The sequence below is a fragment of the Sinohyriopsis cumingii genome, chromosome 15 (assembly GCF_028554795.1).
Source record: "Sinohyriopsis cumingii isolate HCF-2022 chromosome 15, ASM2855479v2, whole genome shotgun sequence".
Classification (NCBI taxonomy): Eukaryota; Metazoa; Mollusca; class Bivalvia; order Unionida; family Unionidae; genus Sinohyriopsis; species Sinohyriopsis cumingii.
The window spans coordinates 147,042,052-147,066,819 of NC_142975.1; the positions used below are offsets into that span (position 1 = coordinate 147,042,052).

At 33.5% G+C, this 24,768-nt stretch overlaps 1 protein-coding gene across 1 annotated transcript in view; it reads left to right on the forward strand.

The window, feature by feature from the left end:
* The window catches only part of LOC149783011 (uncharacterized), a 211,537-nt gene that overhangs the window by 63,329 nt on the left and 123,440 nt on the right, over nucleotides 1–24,768 (forward strand). Inside the window, exons 26-36 of the mRNA XM_089934583.1 lie at nucleotides 1,679–1,793; nucleotides 2,616–2,872; nucleotides 5,251–5,365; nucleotides 7,619–7,833; nucleotides 9,709–9,823; nucleotides 11,155–11,434; nucleotides 12,547–12,616; nucleotides 16,319–16,433; nucleotides 17,443–17,645; nucleotides 18,674–18,788; nucleotides 22,633–23,000. Coding sequence (XP_089790709.1) covers nucleotides 1,679–1,793; nucleotides 2,616–2,872; nucleotides 5,251–5,365; nucleotides 7,619–7,833; nucleotides 9,709–9,823; nucleotides 11,155–11,434; nucleotides 12,547–12,616; nucleotides 16,319–16,433; nucleotides 17,443–17,645; nucleotides 18,674–18,788; nucleotides 22,633–23,000 — 1,968 coding nt within the window. The remainder of the gene's footprint in view (nucleotides 1–1,678; nucleotides 1,794–2,615; nucleotides 2,873–5,250; nucleotides 5,366–7,618; nucleotides 7,834–9,708; nucleotides 9,824–11,154; nucleotides 11,435–12,546; nucleotides 12,617–16,318; nucleotides 16,434–17,442; nucleotides 17,646–18,673; nucleotides 18,789–22,632; nucleotides 23,001–24,768) is intronic.

Below are 24,768 nucleotides of genomic sequence, written 5' to 3' on the forward strand. Positions count from 1 at the left end.
CAATTTTTCAGTCATATTGCTACGATGTCTGCAGTGTGGCAGTTTAGACTGTGGATTGCATACGTTATATTTAAAAATGCTTTGGGGTTGGGGTTTTTTCTTATGACAAATGAAAATTGACAGACATAATGTAATAATCGGGACTTCGCTGCGCAAAATTGAGAGATATTTCGAGATCGGGAGGTAGAAGAGGAAATACCCCCAAAGTCGGGAGGTTTTTCTCCCGGCTTGAGAGTTGACAGGTATGAACTGTCCGGGCTTGTGGAATTTCATTCAGGACTTTAATTTATTTAAGTCACCAGCCCGGGGCCTGTGCCTAACAAATTTCTTTTAGCACTTACCAGTACAGTACATAAACTATTATATCAGATTGAAGATTCAACTTTGAATGTGCAACCCAAATATGGTCTCCTGTCTGCCTCGCTCGCCAATGTTTATGTTTGTATTCGAGGACTGGCTAGTATAGCGTCACTGTACCACGTGATCTGTCGTCTCATCAAAACTCGGAAAAACTCGACAATTTACGGAATCGTGGTATCTTCCACGCAATATAATCACTACCCGCTTACGATATTTAATTTATAAACATTGCAGTCGAATTAAAATCTGTAGAGAATTACATACGTAAAAGGAAAATTTTGATTTCTAGTCTCCTTTAAGTATTCTCCAGGTATACTAATCAGATATAATTAATGTATTAATCTATTAATATAACTGGAAAGTGTAGCTCATTAGGAATTAGTGAGAAGTGATTCAGACAGAGCCTGGGAAGAATATGAACAGGTATGAAATTAGTTAGTTTACTGAGAAAAAAAAGGAATATTCCTTAAGAGTTGGTCACTTTATCAGGAATGAGGAGGTGTTAGAGTAGATACTATCAAGACAGTGGATTCATTATTCACGTGTAAGATCTAAATCAATAACAGAGTTTATAACTCAATTGCTTTCATTGTGTTCACTCTTGGGCTGTTTTTTATTACATATATTAGACTATAGTTCAGTTACAATGGACTGTGTGTAGCAACATTTTTAAGTTATTAAAAGTTTCAGTTTTAAAGATGCTTTGAAAGGTAAATCATGGAGCTACTGCAGCTGGCATTGTAATTTTTGTGTTGGATTCACCTTGATAAGTCAAGATTTCTGGTCCAGTTTTCATCATACTTCTGAAGTAATGTACACATTGGCAGAGGCACTGCCCTATTGATTCTTAGGCCCAGATAATAAAGGCGAAGGTCACTGGAGCTGAAAGTATCATTTTTGGTTCCACATGAAAAATCCACTTTCTTCATGATTCTAGCACTCAATTTTTATTAGCTTTATTACATTTGAGGAAGGGCAATTCTAATGGTTTATAATTGGTAAATCAAAAGTCAAGGTCACTGGGCACGTAATTGAATTATTGGTTTCTCTGTAATAGCTCATCTGTGTGTATAAGAAATTGACCATTCTTAGATGTTTATTCATTAGACATTATTGTTATATTTTCTTGACAAGTTGTATTTTATTGGATTTTTTTATAAGTAAAATGTAGATTTTATGATAAACTAATAACACAAACAGACAATGTATGAATAAGTAAATGAAAAAATAACAGATTTTTGTGTGAATAATAATTCATATTTGCTTCACTCTATGCCATGAACTTAATTTGAATCCCTGAAAACTTTGTCTTCATCAGAAAATTGTGTGTACAAGGGTGCTCAGTATTCACAAGGCCAGACATGGAGTGATGGATGCTCATACAATTGTAGGTGTGATGATGCAGACAGGGGACTTTATGTCTGCAACCAAAGGTAAAAAGAAACCAGTATTTATTTTAAAATGTACCATCCTGTTTTCTATTCATTTGCATGTTTATTAAGACAGCAAGTGTTCTATAAATTTTGTTGAATTGTGTCTGGTCTGTAGAGGAAATTTTAATTTACCTGTTTACTGTAATTGGTTTTTGTGTGAGTGATTGAGAAATTTTGTATGGGGTCTTCATGGATAAAAAGGCCCCAATTCCAACATAAAGAGTGTTCAAATGTAAAATGAATACATAATCTCCAGTTTCAGTAATAACCCCTGAATGTGCAGAAGATTTTATTTTCCAGTTGGTAAAAGTTTTCTCCAGATGATGAGCCAAAATCCCATTCTTAATCGCCCTAGAAAAATATAGGTTTTACTAGGTATCAATGCCATTTGGACAATGGAAATCATGAAACATGTGCATATAGCTTGGGAAAAATTCCAGTGATTTCCATAATTGGTTACTATCCTTCACTGAAACAATACGAACACCTTGATGGTTAGGATGATATCATAGGTATTTTGTAACAGTATAACAACTGTATGTGTTAGTTTATCTGCATCAAACCATCATGTCGTGAAATCAAACATTGAACTGTTTGTTATGCAACACAGCAAAATCATTAAGCAATGTCATTTTTGAATGTGAAGTATTTCTAGTTAAGAGAAAGATTTGATTTTATGTTAATAAGTAATGACTTACCTCTTGGAAAAATATAATATGCCACTTTCTGTAAGCATTTTTTAGTTGAATATTGTTAAGTTAGTTTCATGAATTTTATATCTGCTCATTACATTCTATAACCCAAAATTTATTTGCTTTGCAGATGTGCTGAATACAAGGCAGTTCCACAAGGTTGCATCATGGTTGTTGACCCAAGGGATTCCTGTTGTCTGGTACCACAGTGTACAGTGAATCCACCACCCACCCTTGCTCCAACCCTTTCACCACACTTAACACCTTACCCTGGATACACAACACTGGCCCCCAAACCCTATCCCATCCCAACAGCCGCTCCAGGACAATTTATTGGATCTATCAACTATCCAACACCTCAACCTGGCCAGACACCAACACCAGTTAGTAAGTGCAGATGTGTCCTTTATTACTGTATTAGTTCAATGTTTTTATATTCTGCACAAAGGAGTAAACACCAATTTAATATTACCACTGTGATAAGGTGTCAGAAAATGTTGCAAAAGATTCTATCATGCTAAGAAAAGCATTTTATGCCAAGATCATATAAGCTGGGAGTGAGACATTGTTGTGATTAGTTTCTTAAAGTTATAGTTTAAGCTTTTCATTTGCATATAATTACCAAACCCATTAATATATTTTTCATCATACCTGTCATGAATCATTATGAAGCCAAGAAATGTTATTCTTTGATATTCTCACTTGTCCATTGTACCCTTGAGTAAAGGTCACAGATGTAGAAAATTGGCATTACGGTTTTGGTTTTGAGATTTTTTTTTACTAGAGTATTTGCTCATATCTTCTAAATACCTTGATGGATTTTATTCATCCTTTGGGTGAGTTATTGTGATGCTAAAACTATTTGCCCATGGCCTTCTTGTTTACATCTTGTATATAAAAAATTGTTCTTATGATGTCCTCTGATTTTGAACAGAGGAAAAGTTAAGATCTAAAGGCCAGATAAAATTGTTGTCATATACTTATAGATCACAAAAAGTTGATATTGTTGAAATGCCACAAAGTTTTGTATCCACAAAATTTTCCACCAGGAAAGCTCCTATATGCATAAGAAAATGAATTTTAATATGTCATCCTTTACAAAAATCTTGTCCCCCAAGGCAGAGTTCTCTATTCTGATTACAAAAATCTTGTCCCCTCAAGGCAGAGTTCTCTATTCTGATACACACATGGCAGAATTATATAGTAGCAAGAGACAAGCCATCCCTGCATATCCGTGCATGAAGAAGTTGGCCTCTCAGCATTTACCACTCCTTGTTAAATTCAAACCTAAGCTCATGGACTCATGAATCATTTTGGGTTATTTCAGTTATTCCAATAATTACTGCTTGGAAAATCTTTAGTCCTGAGATCAATTAGAGGCGCTATTACAAGATCTGGAAAAGATTAGCCAATCAAAATTGTTTTGTCCAAGATACTTTTGTCAGGTAATGCCACCATCTTTGTGTATCTTGAGGCAGGCACATTTTCTTACCTTGCTGAAAATACAGTGATAAGTGATCTTATCTGCTATTCATTTTATATATGTCTGAAAATGTTGGCATAGTGTACAGTGCTATGACCCTGTCTGTACATTTAACTGTGAACTTTTCATTTCCACCCAATAACTTCAGTTCTACAGCATTTACCTTCACCAAACTTTGTGGACAGCTTACATGAGAGGTCAAAAAGAAACCTTCTGATTTCAGGTTCAAAAGGTAAATGTTCAAGGTCACTGTCAGAAATACGAGAAATGGTTTCCTTTGGGTGGCTTGCTCTTGGAGTAATGAAGAACTTTGTTTTGGCATCAAAAAGGTCAAGACCACTTTAACAGAAAGAATAAAAATGCATTCTTTATAATAACATAATAACATGGACCAAGTGTTGTGGATGGTTTGCACTTAGGGTAAGGTCCAATCAATATTGTGGGACAGAACATCCAAGGTCAAGGTCACCATGACTCAGAAGACATACTTTCTGCTCAGTAACAATAGTATTACATCACAGACCTGGGCAAAACTTTATGGATGACCATCATTTGAAGTAATGATAAAGTCTATTGATTTCAGGGCAGAAATATTGAAGATAAAGGTCACTGTCAATGAAAGAAGAAAAATGGTTTCTGCACAAAAAATTATCAGTTATTGTCCATGTACTCTTACAGAGTTTGTGGATGACTTACACATTGGTGAAGAAAAAAATGTCTATTGAGTTAAAAGGTTGATGGTCAAGATCACTTTGATTGAAGAGAAAAAGTTTTTTTTACATATTAAATTTAGTTCTAGATGGTCGAGACAAACTTGTTGCATCAATCACTATTATTGACTTTTTTTGAGGTGAAAATGAAATATTATGAATCAGTAATCCTCATACTGACAAATGCAAAGCTGAGGCCAATATTATGGTTTTGCTGGCTCTTAGAATATCATATTCACTAATTGTTTTATTACATGATTGAATGCAAACTTTAGAAGATAAACTTGCTTCAGAATATCATATTCACTAAAACATTCAAGGTGTATAATTGTTTTATTACATGATTGAATGCAAACTTTAGAAGATAAACTTGCTTCAGAATAGTAAAATGCCATTTTAGCTTCATGTTGTGACAAATAAGTCAGGCAATTAATAATGCCACAATATTCTGAATTATTGCAAACCTTCTGATGTTAATCATCCAAGGAAAATAGTTTATTTTACAGTAGTCATATAATGATTTATTATATTACAGAATAACTAGCTTATTGAAGTTCTTCTGTTTTCTTTAGAATACTGTGAATACAAAGGTGTCCAGTATAACAAGGGTCAGAGATGGGATGATGGATGCGACTATGTTTGTGAATGCATTGATGACACCAAGGGACAGTACAGATGTACTGAAAAGTAGGTTTTCTTTCCCCATATGATATATGAAAACATATTCTGCCATTTACACAGCAGATATTGCAACAGCCCTATTTTATCCTATTTGACCCTTGAGATTTTCATTAATAACTTATCATAGATAGTTGAAATGAAAATAGTAAATAAAATGATTTAATTTAATTATTATATTTTTTAAAATTTTGTTTATCTACCATATTTCATGTAATTTTTCATAAATGAAAAAATAATTATTAATTTCAATATATGAAAAAGTATATGTAAAATAAATAATTATCATTTGTGGTACTGACTGTGTACAAAAAATAAAGGGATCCTACATGAACAAGTTCTATTCAACACACGCTGCTTGACAACCTAATGGTACAAACGTACAAAGTAAACATATATTTTCTGTCTTATTCTGCTCTCAGCTCAAGAATCTAATTACAATAAGAATAAAAGCACTCAAAAAGATTTTTGTTGTTATTAGTGAATGAGAGAGAGAGAAAGAGAGGATCATGTCTCAGTGTGCAAGCTCATCTGCATTTAGAGTATATGTAGCTGTTATGTTGTGTAATGTTGGCAAAATGATTAAGATGGTTTGAATGTGTTTTAGTTATAGGTATTATTTAATAGTACATTGTACGCAACGATATGAGTCCATTTTGGCAAGAAATTAAGTGCAACTTGTAATTTTACAGCAACAATAATCTCATTATCAAATTGTAATAAAAAATAAAGAACTTGAAATCAATTTTTAGTTAATGTGCGTGAGTGCACGTGTTTGTTTGTGTGTGAGAGAGAGAGAGAGAGAGAGAGAGAGAGATGAAACAAAAAAATTTCAGTGTACAAGACAGTTTTTTTCAGGGTGGTTTTTATTTGTAGCTTTTGCAATGAGAAAAAAAAAGACTATTTTCAGTTACCTGATGATTGTGATAATCCTCATATATTACGACCCTACTATGTTCCATTGTCAATAAACACCGCTAAATCAACAATTCATTCTTGTATTAATCACGATGTACATTGTCACAACAACCACATGGCTATGCAGTGTTATTTACGTGGTAATTAAACATGCTTAGTGCTTTGGTTATCCAGTTGAAACCAGATTGAGGGCAAGAATGGACAGAAAAGGTCAAATCAGCGAGGCTGCCAATAGGAAATGAGGATTTCTTTAGGGAAATGAAAATCTATCAATCTGCTATTGAAGCCATTGTCCATACAGCAGATGTTATTTGAACTCGCCAATAAAGCTAATAGTGGGGTATATTGTAGAATAAATTTGCAGTAAAATGTTAATTATATCCAAGTCAAGACAGAGCAAACATAAAATGATAGTTTATATATATATATATATATATATATATATATATATATATATATATATATATATATATATATATATATATATATATATATAAAATTAATGGAGTTAGTGACTTTCAAATTTACGATGGAAAATGACAGGGTTTATATATGTTATGTTTGTATGACTATAATGAAACAATAAGACTAGTTGACCAATGGTCTGTGGTCTTCACTTTAGCATGTACTGAGATGTAATTTTTGTTGGATAAGAAAACATCAAAGGGCTTCCAAACATGTTTTAAAATGCACGTGGTGCTTTGTTACGGTGACAGACTTAATAAGAACTAATTAGCAAAAATACTTAAAGGTATAGTCTGTGAAGTCCTTTGTCCATTTGTTAATAAACACCAGTAGATATTGTAATGACAGTAAGAGAACTTATGTACATGGGTGCCCGCAGGATTTTTTGCAGGGGGTGTGTGTGTCAGTCAGTCATGGCCGGAAGAGTTAGTAAGTAAGCAGTCTGAAACTGAAGCTAATATTTAGTAAGCGTTTTGATTGGGTAGGGGGTGGAGTGGGATAAACAAAACACCGGTAAAACATACAATGATAGCTTTAGTTTGTCATGGTGTTTTTGTTTTTTAATTTTGTCAAATACAGTACTAAGCTTCATGTTGTTTTCTTTCTTGTCATGCTTTTGATAAACCAATTCAAGTACAGTTGTTTAATTATGGTCATGGTATCCATAGTGGTATTCAGAATCACATTATAATGCAGGGCATTATAATAAGTGAAAACTGCATGCCTGATGTTTTTACATTGATAGGCTAAGAGTTCCAGTCTTGACAAAAACAGAACATTACACAATAGTGAAAGCATTTACAGATAAAACTGCATTCCACATTACCATTGTATGCCAGTTATAGACTTAATCTTAAACAAGTAATGTTTTGATATCAGATGTCCACGATATGTAAACTTGCCACCAAATTGCCGCTTATCCAAGGATCCAGCCAATCCATGTTGCCACATGCCTGAATGTGACTGGCCCATACCATCACCAAATCCAAATACTCCGACACCACATCCACCAAGTCCAGGCAGTGTCTTCACCCCAGCTCCTACTCCTGGTCCTGTAATATTCACTCCAACACCAAGTCCAACCCTGCCACCTGGTGAGTCATTTCAACTCCTTAATGTTAAAAAGGTGCCAGATTTTTATAAAAGTACAGGTTGGTGAAATTGTGATATATTTTTATTAATGTAAGGCACAATATATTTTCTTTTATGATGATAATTTGAGGCTACCAAACATTTCATATCTTAATTGCTAGACATGCATGGTTTTTAGTACTGACTGCAGTGCTGCAACTGTTTGTAAAGTTGGTATTTGGTTTTTCATGCCTTGATGGTCTTAAAATATGTAACAAAAAGGAAGTGAAACCAACAATTAGAGTAACATTCAACAAATAATTAATTTTTTTAAGTTACAAAGTGAGAATTTAAAAGACTTTATCGTGAATTAAATTCCAAATAATCCTAAACCTTTTTTCACAAATTCAAAAGTATGGAATGTTCCGAATAAATTGCAAAAGTCTTGAATGTCTTGATATACCACATTAATAAAATCCAGAATGTCTTTGAATGAGTCCTCAATAATCCCAAAGTAGTATTTTAGTCCAAAAAGTCAATGAGCACTTTGCAAGTCCAATGAATAATTTAAATGATTACTCCCAAATTACATCTGAACACAACTGAAAATGATTTCACAGATCTTACAATAGGAATGAAGTCTTTTTTTTTACAAAACCTCTTTTTATATACCAATTATCACCCGACGTATGATGCAGAAAAATGTCTTGGTATTACATATTTTGTGTGTCATTTCTCTTGGAAAATTCCATCAAATTGCTGTTGGAAAATTCCATCAAGTTTGCTTCTAGAACATTCTAGAACATAAAAAAGGTTAGGCCTTCAACTCATGATATAGTAAATATCTTCAAAAAACTCAGCTAGGCACAATCATCAACATGACAAAAGTCAGGTACACAATATAAATTAAACATACATAACAGGTTACCCAGTATACATTAAACAAACTTTTAACCAGTTGGTTGCAATTTAAAACTCCTGTATAAGGCCTGGACAAAAACTGGAGAAAATTGGACAATCTAGTTTCAGAATGCCAACAAGTCAAGCATTTGCTGCTACCTAACCACTTGATCCCTTCATATAAAGAAGCTTGGAAACTGCTATCAGAATGTGTAAATCTACAAAACACACACACACACACACACACACACACACAATACTAGTGCGTCAGTAATGGGAAGTCACTGTTACACATCATGAATGAAGTGGCCTTCACTAGAAATATTAGAACCTCCTGTTTTGGAAAAATTTAGAAACAAAGGGTCAATTTTTCCAAAACTGTCAGTCCAGCTGTGAACAAATTTTACAGATGCAACTTAGGCAATTAATTTTATCAACTGAATTAACATAATACCATAGCCTAGATTCTCCATATTAAAATATATGGGCCTAAAAAGCACTTTATAGAACCATGGAATAGAATATGATCATATTTGAAAGCATATATGCATCAAGGCCTTTTCGGTTTATATGAAGGATTCTAATCAGCTATTGAAAATCGCCACCCAATTATAAAAAGCTACAAATGACTTCCTCTCAGAAACTACTCTATGGAATGATCAAATATAATTGATAATCCTTATATCATGTGATTTCAGATTTACTATTTCCATCTGATATAACTCAGTTAGCTGCTATTGCACTTGGCCATGAGGCTATTTAAGCTTCATGAGCAAAACCAGGCACATATGGGCCTCTTGTTTGTCTTGTTATCAAGTAGGCAGTCAAATCTGTCTATAAATGATAGTCCAGTGACATGACAGTTTTTGTTTTTAAAATAGAAGAGTTTTTATAAGTCTTCTTTATTTTGGGCTCTTCTCAAAGTGTCTTTTATGGACAGATGTCCTTCATATGAGGATTTTGTTTAAAGCAAGTTTCAACATCATTTTATATTTCAGATGTATGTGTTTATAAGGGTCAGGGATACAGTCAGGGTCAAACGTGGTATGATGGCTGTTTGTACATCTGTAGTTGTGAGAATGGAAAAGAAGGCATTTATAGGTGTAACAACAGGTAAGAAATTATTAAATTGAATAAAAAGTTTAATCCATTTTGTGTGATATTACTCTGTTGGAGTTGTGTTTAATAAGGTATAACTGGATTGGTTTGTATTTGTTATAATGATATTGACAAAAAAGCAAATATTTTATAAGACTCATTATTGCATTGAAATTTTCTCATCTCATTTAAATGAGTGAAAATTATTAGCTCAAAATTTAAATTTGGAGACATTTTTATTTCTTGGCCTGAAGTTAATTTTTATTGGTAAATTAATATAAGAAAATAGTTTCAACACTGCTGTCTTTAATCTTATATCTACCTGATAGCATAATTTTGCTCACGTCTATCATATTGTACTATGAATTCCACAAATATATTAGGATTGCTTTTATGCACAATCACACAGGATACTCTTAGCCTTGCCAGTCACTAATCCATCTATTTGTTTGTTAGTTTTGAATTTAGGTCAGTTTTTCAGACGCTGTGGTTGGGCATTGGTGATCCATAAACACATTTCAAGTTACCATTGATTTTCCAGAATATTAATTTACATGTAAAACATATTTTTTAAACATATTAATCTAATTAAGTGTTAATCTGACACTGATCATTTTTATCAAAATCATTGGATTAAACTGATTGCCAGATTCTGTGCATCAATTTTGTTTTACTTTGTTTCAGTATTGACCGATTTCTTGGTTGCTACACTCCATAAATTTAGAAACCAATTAAAAATTATGAATTGTGAGAACTATTGGAGTCCCTTTCTGATTATAGTTATATCCTCAAAGTAAAGTACCAAAACATAATTTGGGCAAAAATTACTATTTGTTTCAAAGTATAGTACCAAGCACAAACCACTAATATTGATACGCCAAAAATTAATTTCTGTAATGTTGAATAATATGTGAGAAATTTATGACATTAGACAATATGACATAAGTTCTGACAGCTTAAAAAATGTGCTGTCAGCAGTTCAGATGTTTGTGACTGATTCTCTCCTAGGAAACAATTGGCGGTATAGGTAATCACAAGTGCTTTGTACATTCAGAAACCCAACTGTTTCAAAGTGCAGGGCATTCACATTAGAACTGTATCATCCACGTAAAATGTTATGACAGAGTTGATCAAGTTATTTTTTCTTACATCGGCTATGATGGTGAGACACAGTTTCCACTTGCATGGCAGTGATGGCAGTAGCAGATGTTAAGTTTATTTTGTGTATAAGTATTTTTCAAGTACGATTTTGGGAAGGGGGTTGGGGTACATTAATGTATAGATGCAGATGACTTACAGGTTCTGCAGAAAACTTATTTTATTGCAGTTACTGTTTTTACTTCCAGATGCCCAAGATATCAATCACTCCCATTGGAATGTTACCTGATTCCAGATCCCAGTGACCCTCTATGCTGCCAGAAACCAAAGTGTGATCTAACAGCTAAACTCAACAACACTTCTGGATACGTTAATATTCCAACAGCATCTCCTGGAATAATCACTGGTGGTTATGCTACCCCAATACCATCATCAAATCCAAATCCAAATCCAAACCCATACTTTTCACCATCTCCACTCCCTGGTGGTCCCACTCCTTCACCAATACCAGGTGTATCAACACAGAAGGTAATTGGTTTGTAGTATTTTTTAACTATCCAAGATATTCAGAGTAAAGAAATATTTCTTTTTTCCTTGTGGTTTGTCTTGGATATAAAAACAGTTTCTATTTCATTTTTCTGGGAATCAAAGAAGATTCCTAGTGACCCAAGGGCCTGAAAATCAGAGGTTATGGTCAGAGAGTGGCAACAGTCGCCACTGAGTATTTAAAAATCTGATTAGGTTATGATTATAATGTCTTTATTGTACATATTTACTTGTAGAATTTCCAATTTTCCTATTGTTTATCTGTATGCTCAGGTGCTGAAATACTCCAAATAAAAATCTGTTGTTACAGTAAACTGAGAGGAATGAAATTTCTTAAATTTTTTTTGTTTTTTGTTTTTAAAAGGAAATGTCAGTTAGGCCTGTTCTAGTAAAACATACCTGAGACGCATGAAAAGTACTTTTAATGTGGAGTAGTCATCCCTTGATGCAGTTTAGAATTTTGTATCATTTTATTATTAACTTCTGAATAATATAGTACCACGGCATATATTTGAAAGAAAACTGCCTTTAGAGGGTATAATGAATTTTTTTAATGAAACAGCCCCAGGGCTGTTTGAGTTAAGCATTCTTGGAATCTCGGGAAGGCACTTTCAGTGTAGAGTAGTCACCCATGATGCAGTTTAGAATTTTGTATCATTTTTAGATGCACTATCTGAGTAATCAGAATACCACAGCATTTAAAAACTGGGTACCATGTATGTTTAAATTTAACCACCCTTAAACATTTGATGCCTAATTGCAGCATGTAATCATTTACTAGCATTAGATTAAAACTTTGTATGTTGAAAATGTGTGACAATTGCACCAGGATCTTGTAGTTCTAAAGCATATATGTCATATTAGGCCAGTGAAGACTTTGCTAATGAAAATCAGATTAAGCAGAAAATGATGATACGGTTTGCACGTGGATTCAATGCATATAAGAAAATGAAATAAATAAAGCAGTAATAAAACAGCCTTTAATGTGACCCAGGGCAGGACCTGCTTTATAACAGGGATAGTGTTATATTGAGAGGTTTTATAGTGAGGGGTCACTGTATGTAAAACTTTTTTATGCATATAACTTATTTCAGCCACCAATTGGATCAAACCTGAGCCCAACACCAAACCCACCAAACCAGCAAATAACACCTGTCTACAAGGGTAAGTTATTGTAGAGTCAGAACCATAAATACGTATATAGAAATTAGTTTATGTGGAAAATTAGAACTGTATGTACTCGCTTACAAGTTGAGCCCTACTGCAAACTGCACAGACCCATAATATTCTGTTAGATCTGGGTCTATGCACTTTGTTATTAGTAATCACTAGAACAAACAACATATACCCTGGTACTCAGGCACATAATGCTATGGCAGATCGTGATTTTTGTTTTTGCAGTGTTTGTTGACTTATAAGTGAGCATATACGGTAATCACAAGCCTTCTGGTAGAAAAAAAGGACATGTACAGAGATAAAAATAAACAGACCTAAGATTTTTTTCTTCTTATTGTTTTGTTTGAGTTCAGGGACTAACTTATCTTTTTAGTTGAGATCAGATTACCATTCTAAATTTATTAAAAAAGCTGCAGTTGCACAATATAGTAGCAATATTTTTCAAAAATGACATATTTAACCATATATCTTTTTGCTGTGTAATTTCCACATAGCTTGTATTATGTAAGCAAATCAATACCTGGCAATAACATGCTCTTTTCCTGCTTGTGTGGATTTGTCTACTAATTTGCATCCTTAATTAAAGTGCTATCACAATTATCAAATTGGGAAAATATCTTTTACCATTGCCAGTTTTATCCAATTTATGTAATGTAGCTCCTATTATGTGGTTTTCAAAAATAAGACAATCTGTATATGTCACTTTGCTTCCATTTCATTCTGAGTACAGATAAAGACAAGCAAGTTATAATCACCCTGCCTTTTGACCTTGGACTTTGACCTTGATCTTGATTTTGAAGATAGGACCATGAACCATATATTCATTCACTGCTTTGTGATTATAATAAACCTATCAAGGTACATCTCAATGGTTCAGATATTTTCAGAGTTTTGAGGTGGACATATATACTGTGCTACATGGACAGAGTGACACATGGACAGAGCTTTACAGACATAACTACAATACACAAATATAACACTGTATGCTTGAAAGGCAAGGGTGTGCAAATTTTCTGTAGCACCACATTTCATACATCTCTAATACAATTTATTGCTCAGCGTGCAAAAATGTGCACCAAAGTTTTAACATTTCATAACATGTACCAAACAGTTTTATTTAATATCCTGTCAAATCTGATTTATAAGTTTATAAACAAAGTTTTTAAACAGTAAATCTTAATAAATTCCAATATTGAATGAATGCATACAACTTTCTAAACTTTATTGTAAGCATTCATGTTTATTATCCAGTATTGATATTGGGTTTTCAGAGCGAAAAAAAAAAATTCTGCATGAAGTACCATATATATTTGCTTCGAAGTTGAGACCAGCTGCATATGGCATAGACACTGATCTGCTTTTGCATAATGTGCCAGCAAATTGGATTCCATGTTTGTTCTACTGATTACTTCTATACTTCTAACAAACTGCATCTACTCAGATCTAATGGCACATTAAGTGATGGAAGATCTGGGTCGGTGCAGTTTGCAGTTGGACTTGTCCTGTAAGCGAGTATAGATGCTAGTATTTCATTACTTTCCCTGTGTTTACTCTGAAATTTGTCCTGCATCGTAAGTAGAGGAGTTTGATCTGTTTTCTGAGAAATGATTGAGTGACTTGCAACCTTTGGACAAAGTGTGAGAAATTTAAACAGTGATTGATAGAGGCTTGATTTTCTGATGCTGTTGGATTGACACTTATCCGGCATCAGTAATGATCCAGAACACTGGAGAAAACAATAGGACTGCATTATTATTGTTTTCATTGCATTTTATGAAAAATATCACTGATAATAATTCTTTTCTCAACTGCTTGGAAGTGAAGGATAGCTTATATTATACATCTTGCATCATATTCATTATCGTCACTGCATGTTGTATGATGTACACCTTTTTATGATTAGGATGTTTTCTTAGATAATATTGCTTGCACAGTCATGATGATTGGTATATGAATGCATCCAGAAGAGTTCTACAGCACAATAAAAAAGGTAGGTCATTATGACCTACTTTCAACTTAGCTGATTGTGGTTATATTGGTTTGTCTTGTAAAATGATGAAACTTGATGTGAGCATGCATCCAAAGGCTGCATCATTGTACCAGAGAAGACAGCTTCCTTCTTGCTTCTCCTCTTTATTAGTGAACACTGGTTTTTGTAAACATTGACAAATAGAAACTTCTTATGTCCACATAACGTTTACCATCTTCGGACAGTTCCATTGTTTATTAACTTATGTTCACATGACTGTGAAGGTTTTGACTGGTTTAATAGCTGCATTTTTATAACATGAGCTGTGCTAAAAATATCTGGATATTTCCATGTTGCACATGTACATTTTTTATTTTACTAAAGTGCAGTCCTAAATGAGTTGCGGGCAACAGAATACATGTATTAAGATGGGCATGACATTGATGTTTTGGCTAAACATAGACAATTGTGTGATTTTTTTCATCAGAAGGCAGAATTATGTGATACTTAAAATAAGGCATAATACAATGGCAAGGTCACAAGGTCAAGTCACATTTGTTGTCCTGAACAGTTGATATTTAAGGCTTTAGTGAGCTGATTCTTTTGTTAACATTGCATTTGGTGTTGTCATTGTCCAAAAAAATTCATTATGATAAGTATTGATCATGTAAAAATAAAAATCATACACAGTTTGTTTTGTAACAACTTTTCCTGGAACATTCTGGAATGATGTTAAGCCCTTGAGCTTTACTTTCCAAAGAGCTCCTGCAAATATTTGCACACAGTAATCTGAGTGTCTTTTAAAATTTTAGATTACAAAGAAATAGGAAAGTTTGCTAATTTTGAAGAGCAGAGAATATTTTTGGATAGCTAGATAAAATTAGTGACCAAAATAAGTTCATTTTTGAAAATCTCGAGGACTTATTAGATGACCTGTTTGAAATATCTTACATTTTACATGAATAATTAAAATTTCAGTGTATTTGTTTTGTAGGGAAATCAAAATATTATTGAAAAATAATATCTTTAATATTCAGAGACATTTCTAGTATTTTGGATATTGAAACGGCAGATTAAGCATCCAAAGCTACCATGAACTCACCTGTTTCCAAAATGAAGATCCATGTTCCAACTAACTTAAGTTAACATATATACTAGCTTATAAGGTTTATGTAAATTGCAAATTATATAGACCCAGATTTACAACTGCATAATATACTGGTAGCTCAGGGTCAATGGAGTTTGTTAGGAATACTCACTAGAACAAACAACATAGTCTGATGGCACATTATATGATGGCAGGTCTGGGTCTATGTTGTTTGCAGTGTGACTCAATTTATAGGTGAGTATATATGGTGTATATATGGACTGTAGTATTCTGAAAGATCCATTGACGCATAGCCTTCATTATGAATAGTTATATAGAAGTGATCAAATGTGGTGTAAAGTTTTTGATTCCTTTTTGTCTTTGTTTTCTTTGAGGAAGTCTCTGAAAGATTAACTATCAGTAGAACAGGACATTTTGACATCTGATTAGCCAGTCTTTAAAAAACTTAATTTTGTAGCCTTTTGAAATGTATTAGTTACTTTTATAGAAGCCTGTTAGATATTTCATTGTGGTAACTTACTTATGGCTGATTATCATAGAGAAAGATATAAGTGTATTGTTGGTAATTTGATGGTGTTTTTCTCTAATGACACCAAGTTCATATTTCTTACAGATGTGTGTGTATACAAGGGCCAGCAATACGCCCAGGGACAGAAGTGGTCTGATGGCTGTGATTATGATTGCCAGTGCTTGGATGCCAAAGCTGGCCAATATCAGTGCAAAGAGAAGTCAGTGATCAAGATGGCTATAAATAAAAATTAATTGAGGACATTTAAAAACTTGTAATACTTAAGACTATCCCATAATTCAAAATGTTTTGTTATCTTGAGAATAAATTATAATTGAGTGTGTGCAATTCTTAAGGTATAGGGAGGTGATTTCTCCAAGTATATATACCCGCATATAGGGTGGATCCAATTGCAAAATGCAATAAGGTAGAAACTGATAAATATCTTTGTAATAAAGACAATGCTTTAAAATCTGGTATCTCAGATTTTGAGTACAGTCCTTTCCAATGAATAAGACATTCACTTATTTCCTTCATGATTAACATTTTAAAAATGTTATTAGATGTGGTTGATGGTATCCATGAAGTTTTTCTATGTTTCTGGCTATATGAGAACATTTTAAGATAGCTGCTTAGACTCTGTGTAGACTATCTCACTTGTTAGTATTAATTCAGCTAAAGGCTTGCTGTTGTCCATTTTGCAAGCATTTGATGGTTGAAAAAAATGAATCTGATTTGTTCTTAATTTTACTGCATATCTTGGTTTTGAAAGTCATTAAAATTCCAACAGCATAAAAAATAATCAAGTACAGTTCTTCCCCATTGTAATTGTCCTCATTATAACATGGTTCTGGATATAACACGATAATAAATCCTAATAATATATAACAATAAGGATGGAAATTAAACAAGCTGAAAATTAGTCTTGTATCTTCTTTTCCTTTTTAGAACACCATTTAATAAATTTTGATAGTGCCTGCTACACCACAGACCTGTATATTGTGCTATTCTCAGTAAGTTACAATACTTATTATAACAGTTCTGTGCATAATGTGGTTGGCAGGGATGGTCCCCTTCTAGCATGTTATAATGAAGGAGAGCTGTGTGTATTATTCATGAATGTAATTTGGATTACCTTGTGTTTATAGCATTGCCAGGACCTTGAAACGTCAGTAACACGTAACAATAATATCCAATTAAGAGACAAGTTGAGCTCTTCTGTTCTCTAGATGTCCAGTTTACATGGATCTTCCACCAGAGTGTCGGTTGGTGAGAGATTATTTGAACCCTTGCTGTGAGAAGCCATACTGTGAGACAATTCATATCACGCCCACTCCACGCCCGACTTTGTCACCTTCATTTGGACCAACCCTATCACCCAATCCTCTGAATCCATTCCCTCTACCTGGATCAACACGGGCTCCAACACCAAGTAAGTGAAAAATCACGACTGTTCATATGTTAGGGATTCAAGCACTGTGACACAGAAGAAATTATTTCAGGGGCATTTGGGATGAATCCTGAGCCTATCAATTTTGGGGACAAATTTCAGGAGTAAAATGCTAAATTGAGAATTTGGCTGCTAAATGTGTTATTTGTCTTTTGTGCAAAATGAGAATAAATACAATAGCCAATACCTGGATAAACTATCTGAATGGATAGTGGGATAGTCATATTTACATGTTTTCACCAGAAGGCATTGTATGACATAAAACTGGTTCTAAATGACAATGGTATTGATATTACATTCAGTGAAGCAGCCATCTTGAAAATCTTTTTATCATTCAAGAATATTAGAAATGGTTTCAACACTGAGCAGTAAAAAAAAGAAATAGTGTTATCTTGGATTCCTAGAAATTCTTTTCAGCCTGGAGAGTATCAGTTCCTTGGCGGGACTCTTGTTTTATGTATAATCCGCAACTTTAATGCCGGTATTTAGATTGCTGATACCAGTTTAAAGTCTGATCCAAATTCCTTTTTGTAAAGGCCTACCTCACTGCTTGTGTGACAAAATGAATTTAATCAAAGAAATTTCTACATTTTCTGCCTATGATGCTACAATTGAAAATCAATTTATTGAATATTGACCAATCATAAATCATGTCAGCTGAAGAAAGTTGAAGAAAGATGTCGAAACTAAGGGCCATTGATGATAAATGTGTAAAAAAAACAATATATGATACAGAAATTCCAAACAGGATATGCTATGCATAAACATTGGATGAATTCCGTAACACTGTAGATTTAATCATGTCACATGACAGGAAAAAAGATTGTAGGAAGCATGATTCATTGAAAGAACACATAACTGCTTAAAATTTATTAATGAATGCAAATTTTAAGTTTTAATATTTTTATTTTTAAATTCTGATTTTGCTAAGGTGTGATGTCTGTTTCATATCATTTGGGGCTGGCATTTCTGATGTTGTTATGTGTTATCATGGTATTATTTTATTCCAGATGTCTGTGTATATAATGGTGTACCATTCAAGCAAGGTGCAAGCTGGAATGACGGCTGTGACCTGGTGTGCTCATGTGAGGATGCCTCAACTGGATTCTATCGGTGCAATGACAGGTATCGTCAGTAATACTGTATATAATCATTTAAATCTAGATGCAAACTACACGGACCCATGCATAATGTACAGGCAGAGCTGGGTATATGCAGTTTGGATTAACTAGTAGAACAAAGAACATAGACCCTGATCTGCCAGTGCATTATATGAAAGCCGATCAGGGTTTATGTTTTTCTGCAGTTGGACTGGACTTATATTTATAAGATCTTTTGTGTCTAACTTGCAAAGTATTGTGAAGATACAGGTGTCATTTTATTTTTATAGAGGTGATGGTAACAGTTAAAGAAGCATCAGTTTTGAGGAACATACTTGAAGACACTGCAAATTGCCTGATTTCGACATTTTGTGATGAACTGTACAACAAACAGACATTAGAACTTGCACTAAAGTAATTTAAAAGCATTTATTCAGAGGGTTCATTATATCGCTGTGTGCAGGCAAAACATCTTCCTCTTTAATTTAGGTATATTTCAAAATATTTTTGTGGATTTATTTTATTATTATTTTTATAAGTTTATGTGATAATATGACTGGTCACAAAGATTAGAAACAAAATTAACTATAGAAAAATATCCATGATATACAGTGCATACATTTTATATATATAATGTGCAGAATCAGTTTGAACATTTAATAATTTTAATTGTGCTGTGGTTCTAATAGATTACCTTGGATCTTTCCCTGGAAGTACCATGTTACCAATCAACTAAAAGAGAGAGAGATTGGGATCCATAGGACATTTGAATTTAACGAAGCAAGATTCATTATTTGACAAAAAGTAAAAAGAAGTACAATTTCATTTTCTAAAAGAGGTTTCTTAATATAAAATACATTTATTTAGTTTCAAATACATGCAGCAGATTCCTTAAGGAAGATCAGTAGTGAAATGATCTGAGTAATTCCCTTTTGAAAAATTGACATTACTCAGAGCCAAAACAATCTAAAAGCACATCAAACATCCACAGAACCACTTATGGATTTCATAATACTTGACTCTGCTACTTATGTGCCCTAAAATAAATAAAATTATAGGAAATGATACTTCATGGTACTTTGTCTCAGAGTTTCAGATTGAATATGAAAATTGCAGAGAAAATTAAATTCTTTTATAAGGGCACCTGATTTTAAATCAGCAATTTATGTGACACAGTACACAGACCTGAAGAAATTTGCGAACTTAAATCTGTATCGTATACTGACTTTTATTTAACTTTACAAAAATTTAAAATTCTAAATAATTTTAAAAACTTAGTTTCATCCTGCAAGATATAGGAGTGTTTACCTATTTGATACATTACATCATGAAGAAGCAACTTTTTTTACTTCATATGACTTCTGTGGACTTTGATTAATAACTAAAATACTAAAATGCATCAATAAGATGACAGTGTTAGGGGCCACCTGGTGACAGTGAAGTTAGAACTTATAAATTGATGAATGAAATGACTGAAGATTTGCACATTGTTTATATCCCTGACATCTTCATTGTTAAAATGTGTAAGAGGGTACAAATGGGAGGGCTAATACATTGTAACCCTGTTATAGCGCTTGGCTCCTGAAAATTCATATATTTGTTTGTTAATGAAAAAATAAATTATCTTTTTTCAAAGTACAAAATCTAATGCGTAAAGGTTAATTATCATTTTGGGATACAGATCATATATGAATTCAGATATAACACAATCATAGCATGGCTCATGAGGTTTAACAATAATTTCACCAATTTTGTGAAGTCGTGCAATGTTTTATGCAAAAATAAACAAGAGTTTGATATAATAATTTGGCAAGATGTGATGATTCTTTAAGAAAAAAACGTAGTTTTGAATGCATCTTTCTTGATATGAATAAATGTTCAAAGTTTCTATAATTTGTTAATATTCATTTCAAATATGTCAGTAGTCAATCAGTGCCCTTTCATTTGGTCTTAGTTTTGAAAGAAGTCATCTCATTAAAAAGCTGATTAGTGTTAAGTTTATTATTTTTGAACTATGAACAATAAAAGCCAGTAATGCTTTTCCCGTTTTCTTCAATACATTTTGTTTAAAAGTTTTGCTGAAGGGAAAGAAAAGATTCTCATTGAAATTTATAATCAATTTCAGTAATTGCTAATCATCATTGTTAATCTCACTGCTAAAGGTTGTTACAATTATGGAGCAACAATTTATTAAGGAACTTGCTCTGAACACTGTTGAATGGTTTACTCCCAAACTAGATTCAGGCAAAACTACCTGAACATGAACACACCTGTTGAATAGTTACTCCCAAACTAGATTTAGGCAAAACTACCTGAACATGAACACACCTGTTGAATGGTTTACTCCCAAACTAGATTTAAGCAGAACTGCCTGAACATGAACACACCTGTTGAATGGTTTACTCCCAAACTAGATTTAAGCAAAACTGCCTGAACATGAACACACCTGTTGAATGGTTTACTCCCAAACTAGATTTAGGCAAAACTACCTGAATATGAACACACCTGTTGAATGGTTTACTCCCAAACTAGATTCAGGCAAAACTACCTGAACACGAACACACCTGTTGAATTATTATTGCAAGAGCATTACTGGGTCAATACCTTTTACCTTTATCAGCTGAAGTACATCTACTATTCAAGCTTAAATACATGTATCTCTTTAGAAACTTTCTGTGTCTCAATTATGCATTTCATTGTCAGTCAGAAATCAGATCCTTTGCACACTTCCAGCATTATGAATTTTGCAAGAAAAGGCCCATCTATTTTCATAAATTTGTATTAATGTGTTAGCAAAAACATAAACGGATTCAAACAGACATAGAAAATGTTTTCTTATTATAGAAATTATGCTTCTTTATGTACATTCCCAATTTTTTTGGTGCATGCATCATTTTCTTCAGTTTACTGGCTTGGTTGGTTATATCATAGTTCAGTATATAACACGGTCATGTTTCAGGACCCAAACCATTGCGTTATAGTGGTGTCACGTCACACTGTACTATAGTTGCCTTATTTGTTTTCTATTTCAGTATCTTTTTTTCCATTGGAATGCTGGTATTTAGATATTTTCCTCCATATTTTTGAATGACTTTGTAATTAATCGTAGTAATGCCAAATCTCTCAGATAGTTTCTTTCTAAGTGTTGGCTAGATCCAAGAAGTGACATCATAATGCTGATGTAATACTGAAATGATTTCATGATAGTGAGTTGTGTCATTAATATTCATTTTTTACCTACAGATTTATTCTTGTGAGATTGATCTGGTGTTTAGTATGACTATTGCCATACCACACATCCAGATTGCAACTGTTGAGGGGTTTTCACTGAATGAGACTTTAATAACCTCAATTTGTTTTGAATTCTTGTTTTTGAATTCTGATCACATTGTAGACTGGAAAATATTTTGAAAACATAGAACGATGGTGTAATAAATAAAAGAAAACAGTAGTTTGTTTTGAGTCAAGAAAAGTACTTCCTTCTTATGCCATACAAAAAGATCACGGCCATAAGGCAATGGCTTGTTCATATGCCACATAAAATTCATTCTTTCGGGCAAAGTTGGTTAAAAAACATGTATGTAGTTTGTGTATTTGTGTACCTTGCAAACATCTATAAATTTCTTACATTTTTAAGATAGAATTAATTTCAATTGTACAATGAAAATGATGAAGATATTTTTAATTATTGTCTAAAACAAATAGAGTGATTGGGTCAGATTATGAGGCAGGTCTTTCATAGTTTTCTGGTAGTCTTTGAAGTCAGAAATACATCAGGTAATAAGAAATGGTTCTTAGTATTTTTCAAGAAGTCACTTAGTAATAAATACTCAATGATTAAAAATGGAAATTCGCTTATTTTTCTTCAGGTGTCCAAAATATGATGCACCTAACTGCCAAATGATGACAGACCCACGAGATTCATGCTGCAGAGTTCCCTTCTGTACTACACCACAGCCTCCTACAATTGGTCCCCCCCAGTCACCTATTAGTCATCCGACCCTTTCTCCGCCATTCTTCTCCACACTTGTACCCAACCCAATGAACCCAGTGAATACTCCATATGCAACACCATACCCTGGGTACACCGGGTCTACTCCAAAACCAGGTCATGTTCCAACAATGGCACCACCAGGTCATGTTCCAACAATGGCACCAACTCCAAACCCATTCCCAACACCTACAGCTATCATTGGTTCTGTTGGAGGAACTGGAGTTAATCCAAACCCAGCTATCAGTAAGTACACAATTTTCATATGCAGATGACTTCTGAGTGACAAATCAGAATTTCAGAATGGCAAATTAAGTGTCAGGTCAGTTTAAGTACCATATGGTTTGTCTGCACTGTTTTAACTTGGAAGCTCTATCATGACTCATTCCATTTGTTTCACACTCTTCATATTTGAATATTTGTGCTGTACATGCAGTGACTCAGAAACTACTTGACATAGACAAATGAAATTTGTATGTCATTTTCTATCAGTATTTCATTGGTGTAATTAGATTTTTAGTCCATTTAAGCAATTTTTGATGAGGTTCTTTTTGGATACTGAGTTTTTCAGTGAAATCTTTTTAGTACAATTACACAAAAATTACTAAACCTAGGAAGTGAAATTTAATAAGCTTGTATATACATATGTTAATGACTGCATGTCTGTGGTATAGTATCCATTCTCCCATACTAACAGTAGCTTGCAATACTTATAATAGTAACAGACTATATGGCCTTCCTAAAAGTAGTGACAAAACATAGATCCACTAGTCTTCCAGATCAGTTTTATATATCAAGGGAGGCAACTGTAATCAGGTAAATGAGTTGACCTTAATGTAGTTATATTCGTTTGATATAGTTTCTCCACTGAACAGGTGTCATTAATGTTATGAAATAAACTCTGCAACCTCATGAATCCTACTCAGAAAATGGAAATTTTGTCTATCCCATCTATATACCATATAGACAACAGGAAGAAACTCACTAATTACTTCTCCTTGCTAGGTGGCTACCCATATATCAGATGTTTACTATTTTAAGCGTTCACTGCTGTATCATCAATAATGCTTTGCATTCTTTCTCATTATCTATCAGGAATCAACTTTAATTCTACCCATCCATTCAAAAATTATGTATAGTATTGATTTTTTAAGTATTTGGAAACCTTATATTTGTATTATAATCAATAATTGTGTCAGTTTATGGTGGTTTGTACACATGGGTTTTGTGACCTTTTAGTCCTGAATGTAATCATTGGTACTTGTTGTTGGTTGTCTTTTTTTGTGAACATTGCCTAATTGTTTCACTTGTTTATTATTGTGCAAAGTAGAAGAAGCTAAAGGATAGAGATAACACACATAAGATATGCTTCTCTGATGCTTTTTTTTAGCTTTACCATGCAGTGTTTATATGCAAGTTACCATCACCATTCTCCACCCAGTGGTACTGCACACAATCAGACTTGTACAATGCTGATGTGCTGAGTTTTATAAGAACATTACAGCAGTGAATATGTCATCCAATTGGTTCTGTAAGGTGGATCACCAAGATTTTCATGTGACTTTTAAATTGGTGAAAAATGTGGCAACCTTGTATGGTGTTCTTGCCAATTTCTGTCACTTTAATGAAAATTCAGTGAGCAGTCTATTGTCCACATAGGGCAACCGTTCTGATGGCCTAAGTGGTAGAGCACCCATCTCAGATGTGGGAGCTTGTGGGTTCGAATCCTGGTCGAGTCATACCAAAGACTTATAAAAATGGTATTAGCAGCTGTTTTGCTTGACATTCAGCAATAAGACTTTAGTGTTAGGACTGGTTGGCCTAGTGTCAGGATAATTTGCCTGGGTGGGACATGATGCAACTTGTCTGTGGCATGATGCCCCAGCTGCCACACTCCAGACATCGTAGCAATATGACTGAAAAGTTGTTAAAGCTACGTTAAACATCCAAATTATGCATAGACACATACATACACACACACACACACACACACACACACACTGTCCACAAAGGC